The 26,571-nt window shown below is 38.2% G+C and overlaps 1 protein-coding gene and 1 long non-coding RNA gene across 2 annotated transcripts in view; one reads left to right on the plus strand and one right to left on the minus strand.

Annotated features, from left to right (window-relative positions):
- Positions 1-25,044, minus strand: part of TAF4 (TATA-box binding protein associated factor 4) — a 136,621-nt gene extending 111,577 nt beyond the window's left edge. The window contains exons 1-2 of the mRNA XM_069072524.1: positions 24,686-25,044; positions 22,927-24,054 (exon numbers count right to left, since the gene is read on the minus strand). Of these exons, the coding sequence (XP_068928625.1) occupies positions 22,927-24,054; positions 24,686-24,989 (1,432 nt within the window). The 5' untranslated portion in view covers positions 24,990-25,044. The remainder of the gene's footprint in view (positions 1-22,926; positions 24,055-24,685) is intronic.
- A 318-nt stretch (positions 25,045-25,362) lies between these two features.
- The window catches only part of LOC138149481 (uncharacterized), a 9,931-nt gene continuing 8,722 nt past the window's right edge, over positions 25,363-26,571 (plus strand). Inside the window, exon 1 of the long non-coding RNA XR_011165338.1 lies at positions 25,363-25,425. This is a non-coding gene — a long non-coding RNA (uncharacterized lncRNA). The remainder of the gene's footprint in view (positions 25,426-26,571) is intronic.

Raw genomic sequence — 26,571 nt, forward strand, 5'->3', positions numbered from 1 at the left:
TTTTGAATACCCTTCTCCTACTATAGCTAAGTAAATCTCCTTTTGCTAACTGCTGGGATCACTGATAGCTTCCATGCCACTAGTACCCCCAAATTCTGGCTCTGCCAATTAACAGCTTGGACAAGTCACTTAACTTCTCTAAGGCTTGCAAAATGAGGGGGGTGGACTAAATTACTTTTAAAGTCACTTCCAGCTCTAAATATATGATAAATGGTATGTAAAGAAGATGAATGGAAGATACCTAGCATGTTGGATGGAGCTGCTATAGAAAAGTTATGGAAGGGCATGGACAAAGGTCACATAAGATGGGCAAGCATGTTTGGGTCAAGATTGGCAATGATGGAGGAAATATCTACATTAATGAAATCGTTGATCATGTAAGCATGTGAGAGCATATTGGAAGTCATCTAATAGAAGGGAATGAAATAAGTATACAGCCCCTACTGGAACATAATAAGTATACAGCCCCTACTATTCAGCAGGCACTGTGCCAAGCACATTACAATTCTACAAAAGAGCAAAAAGTCCAGAGAGCTTCTATGACACAAAGGCAACTTGTAACAGACAGCTAACATTTGACCTGAGGTCTACTAACTCCAAATGAGCATTCTTTCCACTACACAGTTACAACCATAAAACATAACAAACAGCTCAATTCTGGTACTAATTTAATAAGTTTTGGATATGAAACAGATTTCACTTGCGGCAGTGGGGAACTCCCAGTGTGTAAAGTCCTTTCACCACTGCAGATCAACAGCCTATCTTTAATTTAGTCTTAGAGAACTAAGGCATTTAAAGTTTAAATGATTTGCTTACCCTCACAGACAGAATATTGGAAGTAGGACTTCCACCCAGTCCTCCAAATTCCAAAACCAGACCTCTGTTCAGATGCCTAATCAAAACATGAATTATTCTATACTGAATAAATGAAAACATGATTAATAATTCTATTACTAACTTCCTTTCTCCTGAAGAACTATGTAGAGATAAGGCAAAAAGAAAAATAGCCACCAAACTTTTATATTCATTCTTCTGCAATTTACTCTTTATGTCAGTTACATAAAAGGTAGTCAAAGTATCTTTTCATCTAATGATTTAGTTGACTTTTGTAAAAGAGAACTCATTTTTTAATCTCTCTTCCAAGAGCTGTTATTAATTGCCAGCAATAGGAAGTAATTATAGCCAAAAAATGGTCTATGACGTGATACTTCCAAGGCAGTCAATATCAAATATTAAAATTAAGTTAGAGGCTTTGTCTAATTTTTTTTTAAATGTGACCTCTCTAGGTTCATGAAATAGAGTTGAAAATAATAATAGCTGCATTTATAAAGTTCTCTAAATATCTATAAAGTTCTTTAACATTTACAAAGCACTTAACAAACAATCTCATTGTTCCCAGCCACAAAATGAGGTAAGTGCAATTATTATCTCCATTTTATAGATGAGGAAACTGAGGCCCAGAGCAGTTAAGGGTATCTCAACCAGGATTCAAATACAGATCTGCATGTACTCTATCCACCCTCTGTTTAAGCAAGCACTTAATGTATACTGGCTTTTTAAAGTTAATGAGCATTTCTGAGTTATACAAAATCAGGTCCTAATAGAAGAGACAGAACAAAAGAGGCTCTCACAAGAATCTATCATATTACAGCCTCACTACATAACAATGGGATGAACACTTTATGTGCTTACCTTGATTCATCTGTAAATGGAGGAAAAAACGATATAAATAATGCCCCCTCATTCATATTCTAGCAAAGATAAAATATAGGAATCTCTGACAAATTAAGACAAAGTCTGGCAATCAAAATGGGACAGAGAATTTAAAGATTTTTTTAAAATCTATTCTTACAGAACTACCAAGGAACTTCAAAAATTACATCTTTCTTCTTTTCAGGACCTTTGATTTCTATAAACACAACAGCCAAGCACAACTTTCCGGGGAGTATAAAATTTCAACTTTGTTGACAAGTCCCTAAGAAATTTTCATTTTAAGGACCAATTTGTATTTTTTTTTCAGAAACAAATTTTATTTGCGTTTTCTACCTTAAGATGATAAAATCTAAATGAACAAAATCATCTTTCAGTCGCACTAAAACAAAAACAACTAAAAATTCATGATGAAGGATGGAAGAAAGGTTTAATTTAGAAATATTAAGAACACTTACATTTCCCATATGTTAAAATTCAAGCAATTTCAAACTTTAGAACATTAGATATTGATATCCCGAAGTTCCCTCTCCCATCATAAAAACTGCTGTCACCAAAAATTTCCATCTTCCCAATTTGCCTCCAGAATCCACATTTCTAAATTGGGTTCCCACATTCTCCAGTCTCGGCTCTTAATCTTTCTTCAATTAACTTCAATTAACTAAGGCCTTTTCTACCTAGTTCACTGCAATAGCCCCTACCTCCTCTTGCTGAGGTCTTAATGAGTTTCCACCCTAAGTAACATCAGAATCCTTGCTCCTAAAGCAAGAGGTGTAAAAGGAAGAATTATTCCTAGATTCCCAAGTAGCAACTTTTGATGCACTCCCTAGAAAAAACTAAGGTATAGATGATAGTTGAGTTCTACAATAATATTAGTACTATTATTAGGCTACATTATTTTCATGGGATAGCCTAAGAATCTAGCCACCATTTATAATATTGCTTTTCTAGAAAAAAAAAATGTGTTTAAAGTTCTAGCAACCAACTTACAAATTAAGTGGGAATATGACCTGTTCACAAAGTAGAGGGCTATCTCTACACAGAATGATATAACTTCAGGCAATTTACTGTTAACTCTGACATGAAGCCATATGTATCTGGCATATTGGCAACATTATTTTGTTACAAACCACTCTCTAGAAGGTGAAAGAGTTTTAAAATAGTATTTCACTTCTCCAACACCGGAAGGTTTTTTCCATACTTACAAGTATACTTATTGTAATTTATCAATTCAGAAAAAAAACACTTTTAAATAACACAAAGCACATCAGACCTGTTTTGCCACTATTTTCTCACATCTATTACTCTAAGCCCCCTTGCCATCTGCATCTACACTTTTTTTTGTTTTCAGTATCCCAAAGCTCTGTGTTCAATTATACCTACTAGACTAATAAATATTAACTCTGATCTGGAATTCACTAACAAACTTTTCAAGAATATATTCACTGCCTCCACTCCCTCACCACCACCAAGTTCTGAATTCTGATTATTTAACTCTGAAATTGTTCTCTGAAAATTCACCAATATCTCCCTCATCTCCAAGTCCAATGTCCTTTTTCAGTCTTCCTTCTCTTCAATCTCTCTGTAGCAGTTGGTATTGCTAACCGTCTAGTGCTCATTACTCATTCATCCCTTGGCTTTCATGAAACTATGTAACTTCTCTTCCACCTCCTAGGCTGCTCTTTCTCTATGTCCTCTACTTTCCCTCACTGCCATACACCAAAGTTTATTTGAATCTACTTATCTTCTCACTTGACTCTCCGAAGCTTTGAGATCTCATCCACCTTCATGACTTCAATTAACTCCTTTATGTGGATGACTCTCAGTCTTTAATCTCCATCAGATTTATGAATATCCTTCTGTCACCTTAAATTCTGCATGCCCAGAAGTGAATTCATTATTTTTTACTGCAAAATTAGTTCTCCCTATATGGGGGGAAACTTTAGAGAGTTATCCTGGCCTTTACCCTCTTCATCTCCCTCCACAACCAGAATCAACATAACTTGTTCATTTTTCCTTTGAAATGTCTCTCACGCCAACCTACTTTTTCTCAGCCTTCTTTTGTGCTCTCTCTACAATTTCCTTTTGGCTCTCATCTATGCTTCCAATGATCACTTCTATACAAATGAAGACCAAATATTAAGTACAGATATATGTACATGAACCAGGTTTAATACAATCCAACAAGTATTTATTAAACACTCACTCTCCAGGTCTCAGTTTTCTCATCTGTAAAAGGGGGATAATACCTCCCAGGGTTATTGGGAGGGCCAATAAGATAATGTGTTAAGAGTGCTTTGTAAAGTAGTGAAGTAACTACTGTTATTATTTTCAACTCCATTTCATGAGCCTCAAGAATAAATTTCTGGGAAGGTCACATTTTGTTAAACTGTGTGCAAGATACCATGCTAGATGCTGCAGATACAAAGGCAATATCATGTAAAACAATCCCTACCCTTGAGGAGCATATATTATTATCCTGAGTCAAGAATGAATAGAAAGAGAGAAGGCTTTATTACATTTGGGAAGTTATACAGGGTCTTTTAATCACTGCAAGCTTCTCCATGAAATGAAAACACCTTTTTTTTACACCAATATTCTTCCACTAATACTATATAACTACAAATCAGTAATTACCCACAGTCTCCAAAGAATCAAAATTGTGAATCACCTAAAAGGCAATGGCAAGAAAAAAATGTTGGACACAAATGGCTATAATATATTAAGAAGTGAGCACAAGAAGGGGTATAAAGATATGATCAAGACTCATGACCAGAAAAGGAGGTAAGATGGTCATATAGAAAGAGATATAAACACTAGACAACCTGAATGCTCTACTGTTACCAATAAGTCAAACAGAAGACTTTCATTATACTGGGAAAATTTCCAATGGAAAGTTTATGGGAGAACACAGGAGTCACAAATGAAAGAAGGCATGAAAGTGTTAATCTGTACTATAAGAAGGTGAATTACACCCTCTTGTGAGATCATAGATTCATTTAAGTTTCAAAGTAAACATATATTCATATTCCCAATCCCTCTACTGAACTCCAGCCTCACATTCCCAATTGCTTTGCCAGGCAGTCAAAACAATATGTCTAAAACTGAACTCAAGGGGGCAGCTAGGTGGCGCAGTGAATAGAGAGAGCACCAACCCTGGAGTCAGGAGGACCTGTATTCAAGTGCGGCCTCAGGCACTTAACACACACACACACACACACACACACACACACACACACACTAGCTGTGTGACCTTGGGCAAGTCACTTAACCCCAAATGCCCTCAAAAAAAAACTGAACTCATGTTTCTCTACTTCCTCTCAACTTCCCTTTTTGTTTTTTTTTAATTGATGGTATTCCCAGTGGCTCAGGTTTGAATCCCTGAAAGTTATCTCTGACTTCTTCCTTTTCTTCACATCTAATTAGTTGCTAAATCCTGCTAATCCTGCACTTACCTCTCTCTCCTCAATATTCACCAAATATCCTTCTAACTGGTCTCCCTACTATCAATCTCTGTCATTCTTCACTCTGTCCTTCACAGAGCTGCCAAAATAATCTTCCTAATGAACAAACCTGACTCTTATGTCCAAAAATTTTCAATAGCTCTCTAATGTTCATAAGATAAAATACATACAAACTACTTATTCTGGAATTTAAGACCCTCTAACAATCTGCTACAACTCACTTTTCTGGTCTTACTTCACTTTTGCTCCAACGAAAGTACATTACTAACTTCACAGAGTTCACCTAACCCTCTCCTACCCTCCATGCTTTTGCACACAATCACCTCCTCCTGGACTGTAATGCTTTTACATCTTTACCTGTTGAAATTCTCTTCTGTCAAAGCCCAATTACAGTGTTAACCACCACCACCACCCTATGAAGTTTCTCTGATCCTCCCCGCTCAAAGTCATCTTCAAAATTCTAACACTTTGTATGAACTTTTTCCTTGCCCTTATCATATTCTTCCTCATTTTACACTTATGTGTGCACATTTTATCCCCTCTATGAGGGAATAACATGTTAGGATGGAAGGAAAGAAACTGGTATTTATTAAGTGCCTACTATGTGGTAGACACTGTGCTAAGTACTTTATAAATACTACCTTAAAACAACCCTGGGAGGTAGGTGCTATTATCATCCCCATTTTACAGTTGAGGAAAACAAAGCATATATAGATTAAATGACTTGCCCAGGGTCACAGTTAGACAGTGTCAGAGGCTGGATCTGATTTCAGGTCTTCCTGACTCTAGCCCTAGCACTCTATCCAATATACCACTCTAAGTGCCTAAATTACAGCAGAAAATGATTTAGATTTAGCAAAGAACTTGGTTCTCTTGGTACCAGCCAAGAATCTGGTGCCAGTTAAGCCGCCTACTATCTCTGTAATACTGGACAAATCACTTAACCACTCTGGACCTCGGTTTTCATCATCTATAAAATGAAAGGACTAGACTAGGTCACCTCTAACATCCATTCCAGCTCTATAATTCTATGATTGTAAGCCCAATAAGAAGATATAAGTTGGGTTTTTTGGTTGTTCATCTTTGTTTCAGAACCTAGCAGAGCATTTTACACTTGGTAAACACTTAATAAATATTTGTTGAACTGAATTAAATGTCGTCAGTCCTGGCTTTTATCACATCACACCTAAACTATTAGAATGTCCTTCTAAAGGATTCAATTATTATAAACTAATAATAACTTTCTAACTTGTATCCCTCCCTATGCTTTCCCCCCTCAATCTATATTAAAGAAAACACTTCGCAAATGCTACTGAACTACTCTAAAACCTCTCATACTTTCCCACTGTTTATAGGATAAAGTCACACAGAATAATAGATGTCAGAGCTAGAAGCAATGTTAGAAATTATCTACTCCACTCCCTCATTTTACAAATGAGGCAATTAAAGCTCAGGAAGGTAAAAAGATTAGTCCCATGTCACATAGCCAAATAAACGGTAGAGCTGAAACTCAAATCCAAATTTTTTGATTCCTAAGTCCAGGGCTCTTTCCACTATACTACAACTCCAAACACATTAACTTGGCATCTAAATCCTTCAAAATCTGACCCTACCTACTTCCTTCTATCTTATCTCCTTCCATTCCCCGACAAGTCCCAGCACTCTAGTCAAAATGGTATTTTGTATAACTAACTCATGCTATTGCCCCTGCATAAAACTTCCCCCCACCAATAAGTTTATATAAATTCCACCCTTCCTCAAAGGTCTAGCACAAATACTATCCCTTCTATGAAATCTACCCAGTTCTGTGTAATTCATGTAATACTTACTGCCTAAGTTATTTGTTCGGCACTTAACAAGTAAAATGATATTGTTATTCATTTATCTGTGAGTATATTTTGTCTATTCAACTAGAGAGTAAACATCCTGGGATAAGAAAATCTGTTTTTACCCCTTTGTATTCCTGGCTTATTCTATGGATTCAAGGAGCATTTATCGATGTTGATTAAAACTTACTGAGAAATAAAATGGAGTTTTTCTTTCCCATCTCACCAAAGAGGCTGCAACATCACTAATTTTAGTAGTTCCAAGACTGGGGTTTTGAAACTAGAAATACTATCCAGAATTCCTTAATGGTCAAAGAGTTGTTGTTGAACTATAACTGTACTATGTACATGGGCATGAACAAACAGATGGATGGACATATATGTGCTAATGAGCAGTTCTTATAATATTGTAAAATGCATTCAAGAAGAAAATGGACAATCTTATTTTCTGTCATCACTATCTCATCCTATAACTATTATTCCTCAGTTGATAGAATTTTTAGAGCTAGAAGGAATAACATATGTACAACTCCCTCCTTCAAGAGATAAAGAAACTTGAGGTGGGTGGTTAGGTGGCACAGTGAGTAGAGCACCAGTCCTGAAGTCAGGAGGACCTGAGTTCAAATTCAGCCTCAGACACTTAATAATTACCAGCTGCATGACCTTGGGCAAGTCACTTAACCCCAACTGCCCTCCAAAAAAAGAGTGTTTTTTGGGGTGGCTAGGTGGTGCAGGGAATATAACACTGGCCCTGGAGTCAGGAGGACCTGAGTTCAAATCTGGCCCCAGACACTGAACACAAAAACTAGCTATGTGACCTTGGGCAAGTCACTTAACCCCAATTGCCCTCCAAAAAGCAAAAAAAAAAAAGAAAGAAATTTGAGGCCCAAAGAAGTTTCTAGGTCATACAGATAGATAATGGACTAAAAACCAGGTACCCAACCTTCCAAGCAAGTATTCTTTCCACTATGCCATATCTGCCTTAATAATAATTGACACAGATATGTTAGCATCTTTACAGCATGTTTTCTTTTATTAAATATACATACTCCTTCACTATTACAAAACATAACTGACACCAAAAACTTGAAAACTACTTTTTGTCTAATCAAATGCATAAAGAAAAAAAAACTCTGACCAAAGTTAAGGACAGTCATAGCACAGTATGTGAATTAATGGAAAGAATAACTAATAATAGTGTTTTTTTTAAATAATTTCATTAATTACTTTATATACCAACTATCACAAAAGCCCTTGGCTCCAACTAAACTTACTCTCCTTTCACCTGCTTAAAATGACCCCAACCCATACTAATTCCTACCCATCCTTCAACTGCTGCTTAAATCTCACCTCATCTAAGAACCATTTCCAGTCCACAGTGATCTCTTCTTCCTCTGTGCTACTATTAACTGTGTTATCTACACTTACTAGGCACTTATCTTGTAGAGTTATCTTTGTATACCCTTTTTACATACATTCCCAAGTACTCCACCAAAATGTAAATTCACTGCTGGCAAGAACTATGACTTACATTTCTGCATCTTTAGCACCTGGCATGATCTATACATGAAAATAATAAAAATTTGTTAATGATGACAATGATGAAAGGATTTATTTTCTGTTCAAAGACCCTGAAGCTGTCTTCAAAGGGAGGCTGAATTAAATGAAAACTGTGTGTATGTTCTCTAGGAAAAGAATTTGATCCACTATAGGCAATAATGGGTCACACTTATATAGAGGTTTATAAAGGTTCAAAGGCCTATAAAAAGTGCTTTATGTACATTTATCTTACTTGATCTTCACAATAACCCCATGAGGTAGGTACTATTTTAATCCTGATTTAACAAATGAAAAAACTGAGGCTCAAGGAAATGAAATGACTTGTCCAGGATTGCACAATTGGTATCTGAGGTAGTATTCAAACCCAGGATTCCCTAAATGCAAGTCTTGTACTTTTTATCTACTATGCCAACAATGTCAAACTCAAATAGAAATGATCCGTGAACCACATTTTGACTTAGAAAATCACAACATAACATTATCTATGTTGTATTGTATTTTTTAAAAAATTTTGTTAAACATTTCCCAATTACATCTAAATCTGGTTCTTATCACAACAAGGAGTTTATGGACTCAAAGCCACTGTTTGACACCTCTCTACTACCCCATGTGAACTTTAGAGTAGAAAGAGACCTTAAAAGTCATATAATTCAGTGTTTTCCAATACAAAGGGAATAAACATTTATATAGAATCTACTATGTGCTCGGCACTATACTAAAGCACTTTTACAAGTATTATCTCATTTGATTCTCAAAACAGCCCTGCCAAATAAAGGTTATTACTATTTATATTTTACAGTTCAGAAAACTGAGGCAGATAGAGGTTAAGTTCAAATCTCTAATGTGTATTGTTTTGCCTTCAGCACTTTGGGGGTCTCAGCAGCTAAAAAAACAAGGACCAGGAACAGAGGTAAAGGAGGAAAAAGCAGGATGTAATAAGAGTTAGAGAAGGAACGAAAGGAGTCAGTTTAGGTTAGTTGATTTTAAGAAATAAGAAGTTTAGTATTTTGTAGACCAGTAAAAATTTGCTGAGAAACAAGAGTTAGTAAAGACACTAAAGTACACTAAGGGTATTGGAGTGTAGAAAGTAGATCCAAGACACCAGTGTTCAAAGAACTTGCCCACTCAATTGGGCAAGTCATTTACCCTCAGTGAACCTATTTCCTCATTAATAAAGTGAGAATGCTAATACTTCTACTACCTAAATCCAACAGTGGACCCAGAGAACCTGGATTCAAATCTGACAATTACTACACCCATGTGACCTTGGGCAAGTCACTTCACTCCCAATACCTCAGTTTCTTTCATGTGTAAAATGAGAGGGTTGGTCCAGATGCTCCAAGGTCCCCTATACTGCTCTAGATTATGATCCTTTGATCTATAACTCCAGATGACTAGTATTGGGAAAGTGCTTTGTAAAATGTAAAAATTATGAAATGTGAGTTGCTATTATTATGTACTCTAACCACTATCTGAAGAATAAACTGCCTCTTCAACATTTCCAACAACAGTCATCTATAGTGTTCAAAGACCTTCAGTGGTAGGGGATTCATGCCCTTCCAAGGCAATCCATTCCACTTTTAGAAATCTCTAATTATTGGGAAGGTTTTTCCTTATAATGAGTTAAAATATGCTTTCCTATAACTTCTGCCCACTTATCCAAGTTCTGCTTGAGCCAAACAAAATTAAGTTTAATTCCTCTTACGTGTGATATTTCAGATATTCAAAAGCACCAATTAAGCCTGTCTCTCTCTCTCTCTCTTTCAAATCCCCTCCACAATAAACAATTACAGGCCCTAAAATCATTTCCTAACTTTTTATCCAAAGGAAAGCAACCAGTATATGAAAATCAGATATTAATCAAAAAGTGAAATGATATGTCTTAGGAGTTAAGATAGTAGGTTTACCTTAACCTGAAGTATTTTAAGCAAAGGTTAGATCACTTCTCAGGCATACTTTAGAAGGGATCCTTTTTCATTCCATTTCATTCCATTCCTAAATGGCCTCTGAGGTTTCTTCCAGTTCTGAAATTCTGTGATTCTCTTTTCATCAATAAATGAAAGTCAAAATGTAATTTTTTTTAACGAAAATACATTTAATGAAAGAAGGGTTAGAAATGTCAAGTACACAAGTATAGGATGAGAGAAGTATGGCTAAAAAAGTTTGTGTTAAAAAACTACATAAACTAACAAACAAAAATGAGAAAATTTAGAAATCAAAAATGTTGGAGGGATTGTGGAAAGACAGGAACTGTCAATGGAGCTGTAAAATGGTTCACCATCCTGATAAAAAGCAATTTGGAATTATGCTTTTTAAAAAAGCAACTAAAATTATTCTTTGACCCAGAGATCCCACTGATAAACATATACCACCCAAGGAGGTCAAACTCAAGAGGAAAATGGTCCTGCATTTACTAAAATATTTATTGCAGAACTTTTTGTAGTAGCAAAGAACTGCAAACAAAGTACGTACCCCTCAACTGGGGAATGGCTAAACAAACTGTGGTACAAAAATGTAATGGACAATATTACTACACTATAAGAAATGATGAATACAGAGAATTCACAGAAGTGGATGACATATGAACTGATACAAAGCAACAAAGCAAAGTCAAGTAAACAAAAGTAAACAGAAAAAAAGAACAATAAAACAAAATTAAATATTATGTAATTATGATGATCAAGCTCTCCCCCCAGAAGAGCTGAAAAAAATCAACATCCTCTCTTCATTCATGGGATAAAGAATATGGTCATAGAATGTTACATATACTGTCAGAAATGGTTGATGTGTTGGTTGGTTTTGTTGAACTATTTTTTTCAACCTTTGTTACAAAAAAACAATTCAACATAATGGAATACTACTGCGTTATAAGAAATGATGAGTAGGCAAATTTCAGAAAAAACTGGCAAGACTTATATGAACTGGTACAAAGTGAAGTGAGCTAAACCAAGAGATTATTGGACACAGTAACAGTAATACTGTGCTATGATCAGCTATGAATGACTTAACTATTCTCAGCAATACAATGATCCAAGACAATTCTTTTTTTATTTCTTTTTTTTCCTTTGCTTTTTGCAGGGGGGAAGGTAGGGCAATTGGGGTTAAGTGACTTGCCCAAGGTCACACAGCTAGTAAGTGTTAAGTGTCTGAGGACGGATATGAACTCAGGTCCTCCTGACTCCAGGGCTGGTGCTCTATTCACCGCGCCACCTGATCCAAGACAATTCTAAGAACTCATGATGAAAAATGCTATCCACATACAGAGAAAAAAGTGATCAAGTCTGAATACAGATCAAAGCATTTTCAATACTATTTTCACCTTACTTTTTTGTGTTTTTTTTTCCTTTCGGTCTATTCTTTCACAACATAACTAATATGTAAATGTTTCACATGATTACACATATATAACATCTCAAATTGCTTAGCATCTTAAGGAAGAGGGAAGTAAAAAAGGGAGGGAGAAAATTTGGTGTGAAAACTTTTTGGAGGAGGAGTTCTCAACATTCAGTTCCACATGCTTTTGAGTTTTAAATTTTCTCCCCCTCTCTCCCCAAGAAAGCATGCAATCTCATATAGGCTCTACATACACATTCATATTAAACATATTTTCACATTAATCATGTTATAAAGAAAAATCATAACCAATGGAATGAACCATAAGAAAGAAGAAACAAAACAAAACAAAGAGACAGCAAATAGTATGCTTCACTCTATTCAGATTCTGTAATTCTTTCTCTGGATGTGGATAGCATTTTCCATCATTAGTCTTTTGGAATTGTCTTGGAACCTTGCATTGCTATAAGAAGATCTAAGTCTATCAAAGTTAGTCATGTCATAATGTGACTGTTAACTGTGTACAATGTTCTCCTGGTTCTGCTCCCCTCATTCAGCATCAGTTCACATACATATTTCCAGAGTACTAAAACTTTTTTAAAAATTGATGTTAAAAATTGACTTTACATGTAATTGGAAAAAAATAAAATACTATTAAAAAGTTTAAAAACAAATGTATACAGGAGCAGAAAGAAATTCAAAAATAAATGCAAACTAAAAAGAAAAGATATCAATAAAAATGTTAAGAAAAGGAGCCTGGTATATTACAATGTAAACAAAATGTTAACAATGTGCCAAAGTAGACAAAAATCAATCAACCATAGGCTGTTTTTTCATGTTATGTCCAGAACCAGAGATCAGAACTCATATGAAATACTGAGTTCAGATTGGGTGAATAGGGATTTTTAAATTCTTTGTACTTTTGTCCTCAGCACCTAGAACAGTGCCTGGCACACTGCAAGTGCTTAATAACTGACTGACTGACTAGCTGATTAAGCATACCAAGGAAGAATGGACCAGAGTAATGAAGGGTTTGAAATCATGCTATATATGGATCAGCTGAAAGAACTGGAGATGTTTTGACCTAAGGAAAAAAAGAGTTGGGGAGTGAGGAGACATGATGGGATATCTTCAAGTATGTGAAGGACTATCATGTAGGAGAGAAACTAGACTTGTTTTACGTGATCCCAGGGGGCAAACAATGGGAATAAATTTCAACTCCAAATAACAAAACTCTTACTAACAATCTGAGCGATCCAAAATCAGAATGTACTGCCTCATAGTCTGAGAGTATCCCATCTTTGGAAATCTTCAGGAAGAGCCCGGATGACTACCTATCAGGAAGGTTTTAGCGGGGCTTCCTTTACAAGATGGGCTAACCTTCCCAATTCTAAGATCCTATGAATCTATGATGCCACAGTCATTTTGACCCTCTCTAATAAGAATCACTGAAAGACACTCTTTTAAAAGCTATAATTCTTTTTCCAGATCAGATGCATGACTTCATTTGCTAAGAAATTCCTAGAGTAGAAACTTGCTCTGCCAACACAGACTGACAATTCATCTATAAGTGAAAGCTGTTAGAGAACTGCCTGGGGTGACTGAGTGATTAAATGACTTACCTACTATCACACAGCTAGTACATTGATGCTGATGATGATTATGGTGATAAACATTTATATGGCACTTTAAGATTTACAAAACACTTTACCTGTACTATTGGTCCTCCCAAAAATCTGTAGAGGTAATATTATTACCCCTCTTTTACAGGTGAAGAAACTGGGACTGAGTGGTTAAATGACTTGTCTAGGGTCACACACAACTAAGTGTCTGTGACAGTATTTGAAGTCAGATTTTCCTAACAGAAAAGTTCCATCTCCTATATTATGCTACCTGTAAAAATTATACATACACACTACTACATATTCAAACCAAGTTCAAAAGTCCTACTTGTAAGTGATTTCAATTTTCATAGTTGAGTCATATTTGGACTTCATAAACAAATTCTTTGGAATTTCAAATTGTTATGACCTAAATATACTAGCAAAAAAAAAAACCCACAAATCAATGGTCGTGAAAATAAATCAAAATACTAAATTCAAATATGTTCTGCATACTAGGTTCTAAACAAGTCTCTATCATATACTTATTTATATTTTAATATTAAAAATATTTTAAACATTTAACACATTTAAAACTTAAATTCTGTGTCTTTTTCTTCATAAAGGGCATGTTCCGTATTTTATTGGGGTTTTTGGGGGGTTAGGTTTTTTTTTGTTTTGTTTTTTCTTTTTGGAGGGGGAAAGGCAGGACAATTGAGGTTAAGTGGCTTGCCCAAGGTCACATGGCTAGTAAGTGTTAAGTGTCTGAGGCCACATTTGAACTCAGGTCCTTCTGACTTCAGCACCTGTGCTCTATTCACTGCACCCCTATGGTCCCTATTTTAGCAGATATACAAACATGTATAATATACATACTTTGATTACTTTGCCCTAGGATTTTTAAAAAGCTAAAGTTCCCAACCTGGCACCTGTTTTACCACTACTAAATTTAACATATTTAGGAACAGAAAATCATAGACTTAGAGCTGGATGGTAACTTAAGAGATCATCTAGTCCAACCACCTTAATTTTTTAATGAGGAAATTAAAGTCCAGGGAACTGAAATGACTTGACCAACTTCAATTATGAAGTGGCAGAACTATGATTTGAACCCAGAGCCACTGGCTCCAAATTCAGCATCATGAAATTATAACTCCATAGTACCATTTTTTGTCCACCATAAAGGTAAATGGTCAACGGAAGTGGATGGGGAGGAGATATAGAAATAATTTTCAAATGAATAACAATACAATGCGACTTGTTCCCAAACTTCAGAACTTTCTTTGAAATAATGACATAATGTGACTAATATTTATAAAGTAGTTATTCAATATCAACATGTTTTCATATGAAGAGCATTTTAGGAGTGTGTACATCTCATATAATCTAACATTAATGTTTCAAAATATTAGAACACAGTATCCTGGAAGAAGACTAGATTTATATCAGAAGACTTGGCTTCAAATCTCAGCTCTATGATATACTGAGTCTCAGTTTAAGTGTAAAATAGTGACAATAGTGCCTGCCCATCCTACCTCAGAGAGCTGCTAAAGAATCAAATGAAATAATGTATTTTAAAGCGATTTGTTAGTGGCAAAGAACTATACAAATATAAGACATTTTAAGATGTGCTTCACCAACATTCAGGGATCTATCTGCATTGAATTCTCATATAACTAACATAAAACCAAGAATAATAAATTATGGGACAAAATGTTAAAATTCCTCCTGATTATAAAAATAGTAAATACTCAAGTATGAGGTGTAAAATTTCTAGGAAAGAACTATTTCCCCACTTCAATTACATAATAATACCTCATAATTAGCTAAATTAGGTTAGAATGGTATCGATGGTATTAAAATAATAATTTACATTTTCACAGTACTTTATACTTTTTAAAGTTTTTTCATAATTCTTTATTTGATCCTCACAAAAACTCTCTGTAGTAGGAAGAACAAATATTGCCAGGAGATTTCTTCCACCTGATAAGGAAACAGGCTGAAAAGAGTTAAATGATATGCTCAAGACCATCATGCAAATGGCAGAAGTAGGGCTAGATGGCTTCAAGTCTTTTTTTTTTAGGACACTCTACAAGTACTACTTAAAAATATTTTCTTTAAGCTCCTTAATAGTTAAATAACCTTTCCAGTGCTTTCAACTTATTCTTCTGTTTGGGTTTTTATTTACGGTATTAAGTGTGGTGAACACTATACCAGAACTCAGAAGATCTAGTCAAGATTCTGCTCTTTAGCTATGTGATCTTACTTAAAGGAAGTCACTTTGCTTTTTCTAAGCCTCAGTTTCCTCATCTAAAAAACAAAGTACATGAAAAAAAATGATCTCTAAGATTTCTTCCAATTCTAAAATTTGATAGTCCAGGGTGTTGTTGTTTTTTTTCCTTTGCCCTAGTAAGAACAAAATATTTTTTTAAAAAGAAGGCTAATATATTGGTACTTTCTTTCCCAGTCACTATAGTTGAAGGACTTTATAGAATGAGAAAGAAATCATTGGTACATGCCAACAAAAACAAAAGGAAGAACTCATTTAGGTTAGAATCCCACTACCACCAGTTTGGATTTCAAAAAAGGAAAACACCTACTTTTCTCATCATATATGTTTTTCTAAATTGGAAGAATAAGAGATATGTTCCCATCAGAAATCAAAGTTCAAAATGGAAAAGCAAAACCAGTTTTAAAATGGGGAATAAAGGATAGGAAGGGAAAGGGAACAGAATATGATTTTCTCTCATCAATCTCTCCATAAAATATTTGCCATATTTCATGTGTACAATGCTTTAAATAAATTTAGGTTTTTTGTTCTACAGAACAGTTACAAGCACAAAAAGTAAAATCTGCAAACACAAGGATGGTTATGGTTTTAATGAAATTGGATATTAATCAACCACAAAAGATAATATTGAAGTCTATGCCAATTAATAACATTAGTTATGGGAATTTATTCTTCACCTGATGACAACTTTTATATCCTCTTTGCCTTTGAGTCAGAATTGGGAAAATGTAGAAACCAAAATTTTAAATAAAAAAATACAATATTATACAACATTTCCTAACTTCAAATGTCATTTTTTTTATATCTTATCTACCTTACAGCAGTGCTAAAGATTAATGACTATTAAGTAAAAGATTTTAAAATAACTGTATATTCATGTTTATCTGGTGATTGTTGGGGGAAAAACACCTGAAGTTTCTTATATTTCAAAAAAATTGTTTAAAACAAAATCTGAGAATTACAACAAATTCCATAAGTCTCCTTTCTTTTATTAATTTAACAACTTTGCTACTATATAGAAAGCCTGGTTAAATAAATCCCTTCTATATATTTGGAAGAATGCCAACTTCCAATATATTATCACAAAAAGCAAGATTCAAAGGTGAGAGCCCTGAACTCTACCTCTAAAGAAACCAGGCCTCCAAAGAAACTAGCCCCTGAGAAAAAGTATCACTAAGACTCCTGGTTATCATTCCAAGGAAGAAAAGTAATACTTTTGTAAAGAGAGTTGCAAAATTATCTACACACACACACACACACACACATTCATGTGCACAATTTTATCTGGTTCCCTTTAAATCACTGCTTCTTAAAGTTCAATGTTTTTTAAATCAGTTAACTGCATTTCTGTAAGTCCACATAACTATTTATAAAAGTACTTGTTTTACTCAACTTTTTATTTCATAGGAGAAGAATCTTAAATTTATATATTGAAATGGTTTATACACAATATGCCAAGAACCACCTTTCACTGAATAAGGAACAAGATGAATCTGGGTCTTTTCATTTCTAGATCACAGGTGTGAACTGGGTCTACTGTACAAATCAAAACCACATCTAGCAGGCAGATAAATGGCTGATGTTTTGGTAACCTTTACATGGGCACCAGTCCATACTCAATTGCTATCCCAATTTCAGAACAGTGTGGCCAGGCAGTCTTAAGCATCATTTGAAAAGATGAACACTGGCTTTACTACTAGCCTGTCGACAAGTTTAACTAACTTTTTAGCACCTCAGTTTTTCTGTAAACAGGGGTAACATTTTGTCACTCAGCTTCCTTAAAGATTTGTACTGAAAACTAATAAACAACGTACACTTATTTTTACACATCACTTGGCAAATATGAAGTACTTTTAAAAGTTTCTTCTTATAACTCAGATAAATCTCATAAACCACAGCAACAGAGGCCTCACTCCTTTCAATAATTTACTACTAGTAACTACTGACATTATTATAAGATGCTTTAAGGTTTTCAAAGCTCTTTACATACACAGTATCTATCATCTGATCCTCACAACAACCCTGTGAGGTAGGTACTATTTTCCCCATTTTACAAATGAGAAAACTGAGGCTCTGAGAAGTTAAGTGGCTTGCCCATGGTCACATATCTAGTAAGTGTAGAAGCAGGACTCAGATCCAGGTCTCTTCCTGCCCCCAAGTCCATCTCTCTCTCCACTATGCTCTGTTGCCTCTACAGTAATCTCAGGATGAAACACAGTCATGATTGCTGATTGTTGCCAAAACATGATGGATTCCCCAATTCCAGAAAATGCCAAACTAGGTATTCATGAACCCCACACTCCTTTCCCAATAAATAAGATAATTAATTTTAATAACAATAATAATAAAAACAGCAATGAGTCAGTAAAGAAGTCAAGAACATACTACAGCAAAGAATGAGCTCCCTGCTCACCCTTAAATATAGTTCCTCCCAAAGAGAAGGGTAAGTTGGACCAGGAATACTTGGGGAAGCTACTTGTGTTCTATGCTAAGTAGAGCTGTCCAGTGCTGTCCATGTGCCTTCTCCCCAAAAGTATCTTTTTTTCTTTTCAAATTTCACTGTTACCTAGCATTGAGAGGAAAAACTTGGTTAAAGCCTTAGGCCTAAAATTAGACCCACCAACTCATTATATCTGAAGACAGATTTATATATGCATGTCACATAGTCTCTATTAGTCTACAATTCTGTAATCAGGATAGTACTAACCTGGAAGCTTGTGCCCCAATATTTTGGCAACCTATTCTTTGGTAAGAGAATGGGTCCTATAATATTCCAGAAATTACATTATGTTATAGGTTAGTTTACTATTGGACTGTCCTAAGGACCTGTTGCAGTTTTATAAAAGCATTTTTTTGAGGCAGTAAACATTTTATGGGATTGAATGGAAGTATGAATAATAAACAATACTTTTCACATATACAATACCTTTCATCCAAGAGTCTCAAGGTACTTCATAAAATAGCTATTAACCATATTTTATAGCTATAGAAACTGAGGCACCAAGTAATGTTTCAACTTTTCATCACGTGACAAGTCTACTGCAATCAGGAAACAATCTAATGACTTGCTCTCAAAGTTAACTCTCAGAATTCCAAGGGTTCCTTTAAAATTTACATGAAGAAATCTTAAGGTCTTTGGCTACCAGTGCTTTACAAAAATCAAAGGGTATCCACAGAACATAGATTCCAAAGATCTTTTTTGTGAATGAAGGGAGAGGAAGGCGGGAGAGGCAAGACCACCCACCATGGATGGAGGCCACTGTTTAAGGCACCTGAACTTTTGAACACACTAATCTTGGAAACATTCATTTTTAAATATCAAGTGTCACAGAAAAGTTGAAAAGTAAAAACTATCTAATTAATGATTTAGAAATTAAGGAAATTTCAGCCTTAGAATTTGTTACTGGTAAGCCCTTTAAAACAACAGAGCATCCAACTCAACTAAAGTAGTTTACATGAAATGACACAAAAGAAAACATTATTTTACTAAACCAAGTAGATAACATTAAGGAATCTTTTTAAGTGATCATTTTAGAAATAATGTGTGCCCCTAGTAATTATCCTATCACATTCAACTTTACAAAAATAAAAATCATAATATCCTCTTTGCATTACAAATTTTTATAAGATTTTTAGTATCAAAGCACACTTTTCAGTGTACTTGGGGCAATTATATTTCTTGCTACCATATTTTTAAAGTATTTTTTTCCATATTATTCTCTCATCAACAAATAATAAGGCAGCTTTTCAAGAAAAAATGCAATTACAGTAATACAAATATTCAAATATGAAGTTTAAGTCTTTAAGAACCTCATTTACAAAATCCTAACCAGCAAGGTAAGAATTCTGCACAAGAGTTTATTGCATAATTATATATTAAACATTTATATTATTATCCTTTAATGATTTTTAAAGTATGTTACTTTAGAATGAATAGTTTTTAACATGAAACTCAAATTTTGCACAGATGGATGTTTACTTGACACTTGCACAAAGCTTTACAAACTTCTCCCCTAAAATCTGAAAGTATAATGCTTGTAACACTAAAATATAAAAAGTGTCAACTTCCTATTTGCCAAGTGACCCGGGTGATCAATTTCTTCAGCCTGTGGCTACCTACCACCTTAGTAATATAGTTAAATAAAAGATTACATAATAAATCATTAATTCACATTAAAAAGCGTAAAATTCAATTTAAGAAAATGATGCCAATTCATAAGCATTCTTAAGGATATTTCCTCACAGATTATAAATGGCATTTTCAAAAATAAGCAATTTGGATGTACCAAATTAAAATGCACTGTTTAAATTAGGACAACTGCTATTTTAGAAGAAAAAGAATAGTAGTTTAACTAACTCCTTTGCTTTACTTCCTTGAACACCACCCCCCCCCCAAAAAAAAGTTTAACTTCACAAAGTTCATACTGGGCCTATGGAAATGTATTATTTCACTGAAAAATGAATAGTGGGTATCACAGTCCTAAAATGATGTGAACATTTTGATAGATAAATGACAATATACCTACGATAACTAAGATAAAGATTAAGAAAATAATATATGCTACCTTACAGTCAAGGTCCCAACGTTTGTGACTCATGTCAGACTTAAGGCTCTGATGAAAAATATTAGGAATACTACAAAAACCATAAGAATAAAAATATTCACACTTTTTTCCCAGGATTTAACAAATACTGTTATCTGTCAAATCTGCACCAAGAAGATATGGTTTAAGAATGAAACTGAATCATAAACATCTCACTCAAAACCATTAGTAAAGAATAACAAAAGGGCATGCCCTCTTCTAATCACTTTTCCCTTCTCAGTAGCAATACACTCATAGGAATGAAAAAGGAAGTTCTCACTAAAAGTGATCCAATTAGTTCCATATTTCCAAGGTGTTGATTCAACTACTTAATAATATCAATAAAAACTAGTATGCCATATTGTCTACTACTTTTCTCCAAAAAATCTAGATAAGATAAAGCCAGAAGGTAGTCTATAATCAATACTATTTCTAAGTATAACATATATTAGTTTTTCCTTTAAAAGAAATCTCACTTGAGGAATGTGACTTACTGAGGAGTAAACTGTATCCTGACTGATACAGTAACTAAGATTTTCTTAACAAGTGGACCTCAATTAAACTACTTGAAGACTAGTATCTCTACAAAATACTAGAGATATCTTACAGTCATCTGAAGCACCTTCTTGATCAAACAATGACAATACCAATTTTAATTAAAGTACTAACCTACAAACCACAGGGATGGACCATATTGATATGGGAAAAGTACTTATACAGGCAGGTCTTTTGTGGCAATCTTTTAGGAAAATGGGTATACATAAAAGGCTATGGCAAACTTTACAAATTATGTTATGTTCCACAGATTAAGGTTAAACAAATACATACTGGCTATTAAATGAGTAGGGAGAAAAACTAAGATTAATTACTCTGGAATATCCTCAAATGCCCATTGTAATCACCAGCACAAAATGTCAATACCCCTTCTTTTGGGTTTTTAATTATGCCAAAGCTAAATGCAAAGAAAGAAAAAAAAATTTTTTTAAGTGGCTTTGGAACTACCCCCAAGATTTCACCAATAAAAAAAAAAAAAAGACCCCTGTCTGAAGTTTTACAAATAATTGGTTCTTAACCTCTAACTGATTGGACAGGGAAACCTTTCAGTTCATTGATACAGAAATTGTTTTGAAGCAGTTTTGAAGCACTCGTTTTTAGAAAATACTATGGGACATGTGAAGTACCAAGTTTTCATGACTGATTTTACTACTACTACACATACAATTACTACATACTAAGGGATTAGCTTTGAGGAAAAATGTTTTTAACTCATAAAATAACTATTTATATTAGATTAAAAATACTACCCCTGGGCAAAATCAAAAACAGGAACTATTTCAGGTAAGGTCTTTTATATGCCTAAGTATTCTGAAAAATATCAGAATGTTATATACTATTCACAGTATTTTTCTAACTTTAAGAACCATAAAATAATATTGCATAACTGACTGTCAGAAAGACACTCATAAGAATACTACAAATATTAAAGTATTTCTGAAGTAAAAACATCATTCTATAAATATCCTGGATAGTAGTTTCATAATATATTACTTTTACTACCCTAAGACCCACTGAAATGAATAGCATATGAATGCCATTGATTTCATTAGGTAGTAATAGTAAAATTTAATTAGGTGTTCTTTGTGTAGTCACAATACCGCACTGAAAAATATTATGAATACTGAGAACATTGGAAAAATACTTAAAGTACAGTTTAGGATTAGAATGTCAGCCATGAATGATATGATCCTTGTAGACTCATGTGTTCACTTAAAAACTGCAATACAATTCTGACATCTGAATAGTTTTTTAAAGTAGACACTGAAAAGAATAAAAGCTTTCAAAGGCTTAATTAAGCAGTCCTGAAAACAGGGGGGTGTGTCATTTTATTTTTCTGTCACCTTTGGAAACCAGATCCATATAGTTCCCTATCTGAGGAATTTCTAACAGTTGATGACAAATACAAAGATCATATATGGTGAGGTAAGGACACATACTTGACTGCAGAAACTACTAATGGATAAGGCGGCTATACATTTAGAACTCTAATTTTTAAAAAACTTTAAATGCAAGATTATTTTAATGTACATTTGCATAGTGAAATAATTTGTCTCTATGACATACCTGCTGCTGTACTGCTGTAGAGCAAGCAGTCTGCTTTCTATGGCAGCAGGGGCATACAGGGACAGAGGGTTAAGCAGCATGTTTGATTTATTCATATAATCACAAAATTACTTTAAAATTCAAAGATACAATGAAGAAGATTAAATAGAAATATGCATCAGCAGAACACCATCATGTTATGGCTAGAAAAATCTGAACACAGACTTAAAATGCAAATACAAAGATTTAAGCAGTAGAAAAGTCTGTAAAGCAGGTCTACTTAGCATGTCCTAGTCACCTGAACCAGCATAATACACTTCTCATGAAACTGGTAAAAAAAAAAGGTAAATGATCTTACCATCTTAAATGAGAACAAGAACTTCCTATGACTTATAACTAAAGTCAAATATCTCTATCATTTGCCTTTCACCACAATAAATACTGCAATGCTTTTCTTACCTGGGGGTAGCTGAAAATTTTGAATATTTGTAGGATTCTGAGGTGGTTGAGGCAGACGAGGTGCTAAAACTGTAGGAGTCAACGTTGCTCGGATACCACCTGTAGTAGCTGTTGGAGTCCTTGGCAGACTTTGTGCCACTGTATTGGCAGTGCCTTTAGCCATCCCTGTAGGGGTCCCAGGAGCTGGAGGAGGAGGTGGTATCCCACTAGGATTGGGGATGCCACCTTGCATAGTTTGCCCAATGATCATGTTACCCCCTGTGGTGGACTGGCCACTGGTTGTCAATGTTTGCTGTTGAGGCACTGCCTGCACTATAGTTTTAGGGGACTCTGATTTGATGACCTGTGTGGTGGCTGTGACTGGCATGCTGGAGCCAGGTTGGCTGTTCACAAGGGATGCCTGAAGGGAAACTCCAGAACCCACAGTAGCTACAGAAGCAGCAGCAGTAGCAGGCAAACTCCCCACACTGATAGTTGAATTGATCACAGTATTGCTCCCATTCTGGGTAGCTGCAGCAACAGAAGCTGCAGCAGGTCCTGCTGTGTGAATTGGTGGCCTCACTAGTGCCACGGTAGGTCCCGCACTTCCAATACTGGAGGAGGAGATAACGGTGGGTGAGGAAGAGGTGGACACAGCAGTGCTGAGGAAAGAAGAAGTCTGGATGACAGTGTTAGAAGAAGCTGAAGGCAAAACAGCATTGACAGCATTTCCCTTCCCCAGCGGCAACACCACAGATCCTGGTCCGTTGTTGACTAGTGTGACAGCAGGTGCAGCAGCAGCAGCAGCAGCCGGAGTCCCAGCAAAAGCAACAGCACTTCCTGAATGGTGAGAGTTCATCACGACGTTACTCCCATTCAAAGTTTGCACCGTGGTGGTGGTACCGATTTTGCCGTTTCTGGAGGACAAGGCGGTTGCCATGGTGCTGCTGATGACCACCGATTTGCCCTGACTGATGGCAGCAGCCCCTGGAGCAGCAGCAGCAGCAGCTTCGGATCCTGCTGTGGTGCTGCTAGTGCTGGTGCTGCTGCTGCTGGTGGAGGTGGATGAGGAGGTTCCATCCAGCAGAGCTGAACCCTGGGACCTGGTCGTGTTGTGATTAATAACACCCCCTTGCACTCCTCCGGCCCCTGCAACAACAAGAAGAAGAAGGAGGAGAGAATAAAATAAAAAAAAAAAGGAGGGGGGAGGGGAAGGGGGAGGAGGTCTGGGGGCATTACTTCAGCCAAGACGTGTTAAGATATTAACCGGGGACAAAAATTGGGGAGTGGGAAAAATCGAGGGAGCAAAACATCAGTTCTGGAGGGGTCCCCCTTCGGAACTGAGCGCTCTCCCTGTCCCCCCATTACTGACACCCCCAACACCTGAGGTGTCAGATCCTTGTACTCGGGATGTCAGCTCCTCCAGACCCCATCCCTGTCCACCCCCTGGGATGGCTGGACCACCCTGGGGAAGGGGATCCCCCTTTCCTTCCCTCTACCCCACCAGGGTCCCCTTGCTGTAGTCAGGGAGGGGTCTTGGACCCCCCATCCCTTGCCCCTCTGCCTCCCTCTTCCCAGTGCACCCGCCCACGGAGAGTCCAAGGCTCCCCCGGGCCCGGGTAGCCCCTTCACGCCGGGTGCCCCCGGGAGGGTGTCAGGCCCCCCTCTGGGGAGGGGGGTCGGCAGGGCTGAGGGGGATCGGCCCTGGCTCCCCTCTCTCGCTCCCTCTCCCCCGGCCGGGACCCGCCGCCCCCGCCGCCCCCCGCCGCCGCCGCTCTACCTGCTTTTGTGATCTCCTGGGCCAGTCCTATTTTGCTGCTCTCCGTCTGGACATTAGCACCGGCGGCGGCGGCGGCGGCGGCTCCTACTACTCCGGCTCCTCCAGGGCTGCCGCTCACAACATGGTTCCCCAGCCCCCCGGCGCCTCCGGCCCGGATCTCGGGCGTCCTGTGAGGGTGATGGTGGTGATGGGCAGTGCTGGCCGCCAGCTGGGACTCCAGAGAGCCCACCATGTCGCTCACCACTTTCTCGTCCACCTCGCTGTTGAAGAAAACCTCATCCAGCAGATCCGAACCCGCCGCCATCTTTTTTTACTCCGCCGCTTTGGCTAATAGCGACTGGGTGAGGAGGAGGGCTGTGTGGGGAAGGGAGGGGGGAGGGGGAGGGGAGCCGGGGACGGGGAGGGGAGGAGGGCCGCCAGGGAGGAGGGAGGCGGGGAGGTTCCTCCGCGGCCGCCGCGCAAGCGCGCCACGGCGGCGCGTCACCGCGGCCCCGGGATTCCAGCCCGTCCTGATTGGCTGCCCAGCGCGCTTAAAAGCGACGGCAAATGGCTGCGAGCGTTATTGAAGAGTGGAGAGGGGAAGCAGTCGGGAGACCGAAGGGCGGGGGGAGGGGAAAGAGTGTAGAGGGTGGGTGGGGAGGGAGGCGGCGACGACCTCGGCTATGGTGGTGGCTGGGGGGGAGGGGCGGATGCGGAGGCTTTGCCGCTGGCGGCGGCGGTTGCTTGATGCCCGGGAGAAGGTGAAGGCGGCCCCGGGGCTTGGATGCGGAGGGGTCGGAGCGGGAGCACCGCCGCTGAGCCGGGCGGGGGAGGGAGGAGAGATGGGGCGGGGTGGAGGAGTTGTTGTGGGGCGGCGGCGGCGACAGGCGGTGGTTCGCTCTTTGTCTTTCCTTGCTCCAAAATGGCTGCGGGTTGAGTGTGGCTGGAGCGAGCGAGGGGTGAAGGGCGCCACCGCCCCGCACCTGTGCCGTCGCCGCCGCTTGCCAGCTGCGTGTAACTGAGACACCCCCGCCCAGCCCGAGCTCAAGGAGGAGGGAGGGAAGGAAGGCGGGGGAGCGGAGACGGGGATGGGGGGGATGGGGGACGAGGAGAACGGCAGTTGAAGCCGCACACCCCGAAGCCAACCGCCATTTCACCCCGCGCGCACGGCGCGGCTTCCTTCGCCTCTTCTCGCCGCCACCCCCGGAGCCCCTGCTCGGGTCGCTGTCGGGACGCCCTCCTGAATAAACAGGGCTGCGCTGTGGGAAGAAGCGTCTGGGGGAGGAGAGAAGAAAGTGGGGCGGGGGAGGCTGTGGGCTGCGCCTCGGCCTCGTCACTCGTGTCGGAAAAGGAGGTTGTTGGGGTATTTTTTTTTTGAGGGAGGAGGGGGGGAGCGCTTGCTTGGGACCTCGGGGCCGCTGGCGTGGAGGCGAAAAGAGGGTGTCTCTCACTGTCTCCCCTCCACTCACGGGTGTCCTCGCCCCCCTTGGCGCTGCCGACAATTCCCCACCCCCTTCTCGTCACTGACCCCCACGGAGTCTGCAAACCACCCCCCACCCCGCTGCTTCTCTCCCGCCCCCCAAACACACACCCCTTTCCCTTCCTCGGAAGGGGAAACACCCTCAAGAGGTGGAGAGATTTGGGGGGAGGCGGGGGGAGTCCTTTTCGGAAGAGTCATCCCGGCTGCACCGCCTCCCGGCTTGTTTGTGTGGGGCTCCCCCGCGCCGGGCTGAGGAGGAGCCTAAGCCTGGAGCAGGTTGAAAGAAGGAGGGAGAGATGGGGCGGTTGGGGGGGGGGGGGTGCCCGAGCCATCGCGCCAGAGCCTTAGCGGCCCTGGGAGGCTTTGCTACGTCGGAGACTAGACTCGGGACGGGCAAGAATGCCATTCCAGAGGAAATGGGGGGGGG

The sequence above is a fragment of the Petaurus breviceps genome, unplaced genomic scaffold (assembly GCF_028583685.1).
Source record: "Petaurus breviceps papuanus isolate PSGF00001 unplaced genomic scaffold, PetGlider_PUasm1.0 90847, whole genome shotgun sequence".
In the NCBI taxonomy this organism is placed as follows: Eukaryota; Metazoa; Chordata; class Mammalia; order Diprotodontia; family Petauridae; genus Petaurus; species Petaurus breviceps.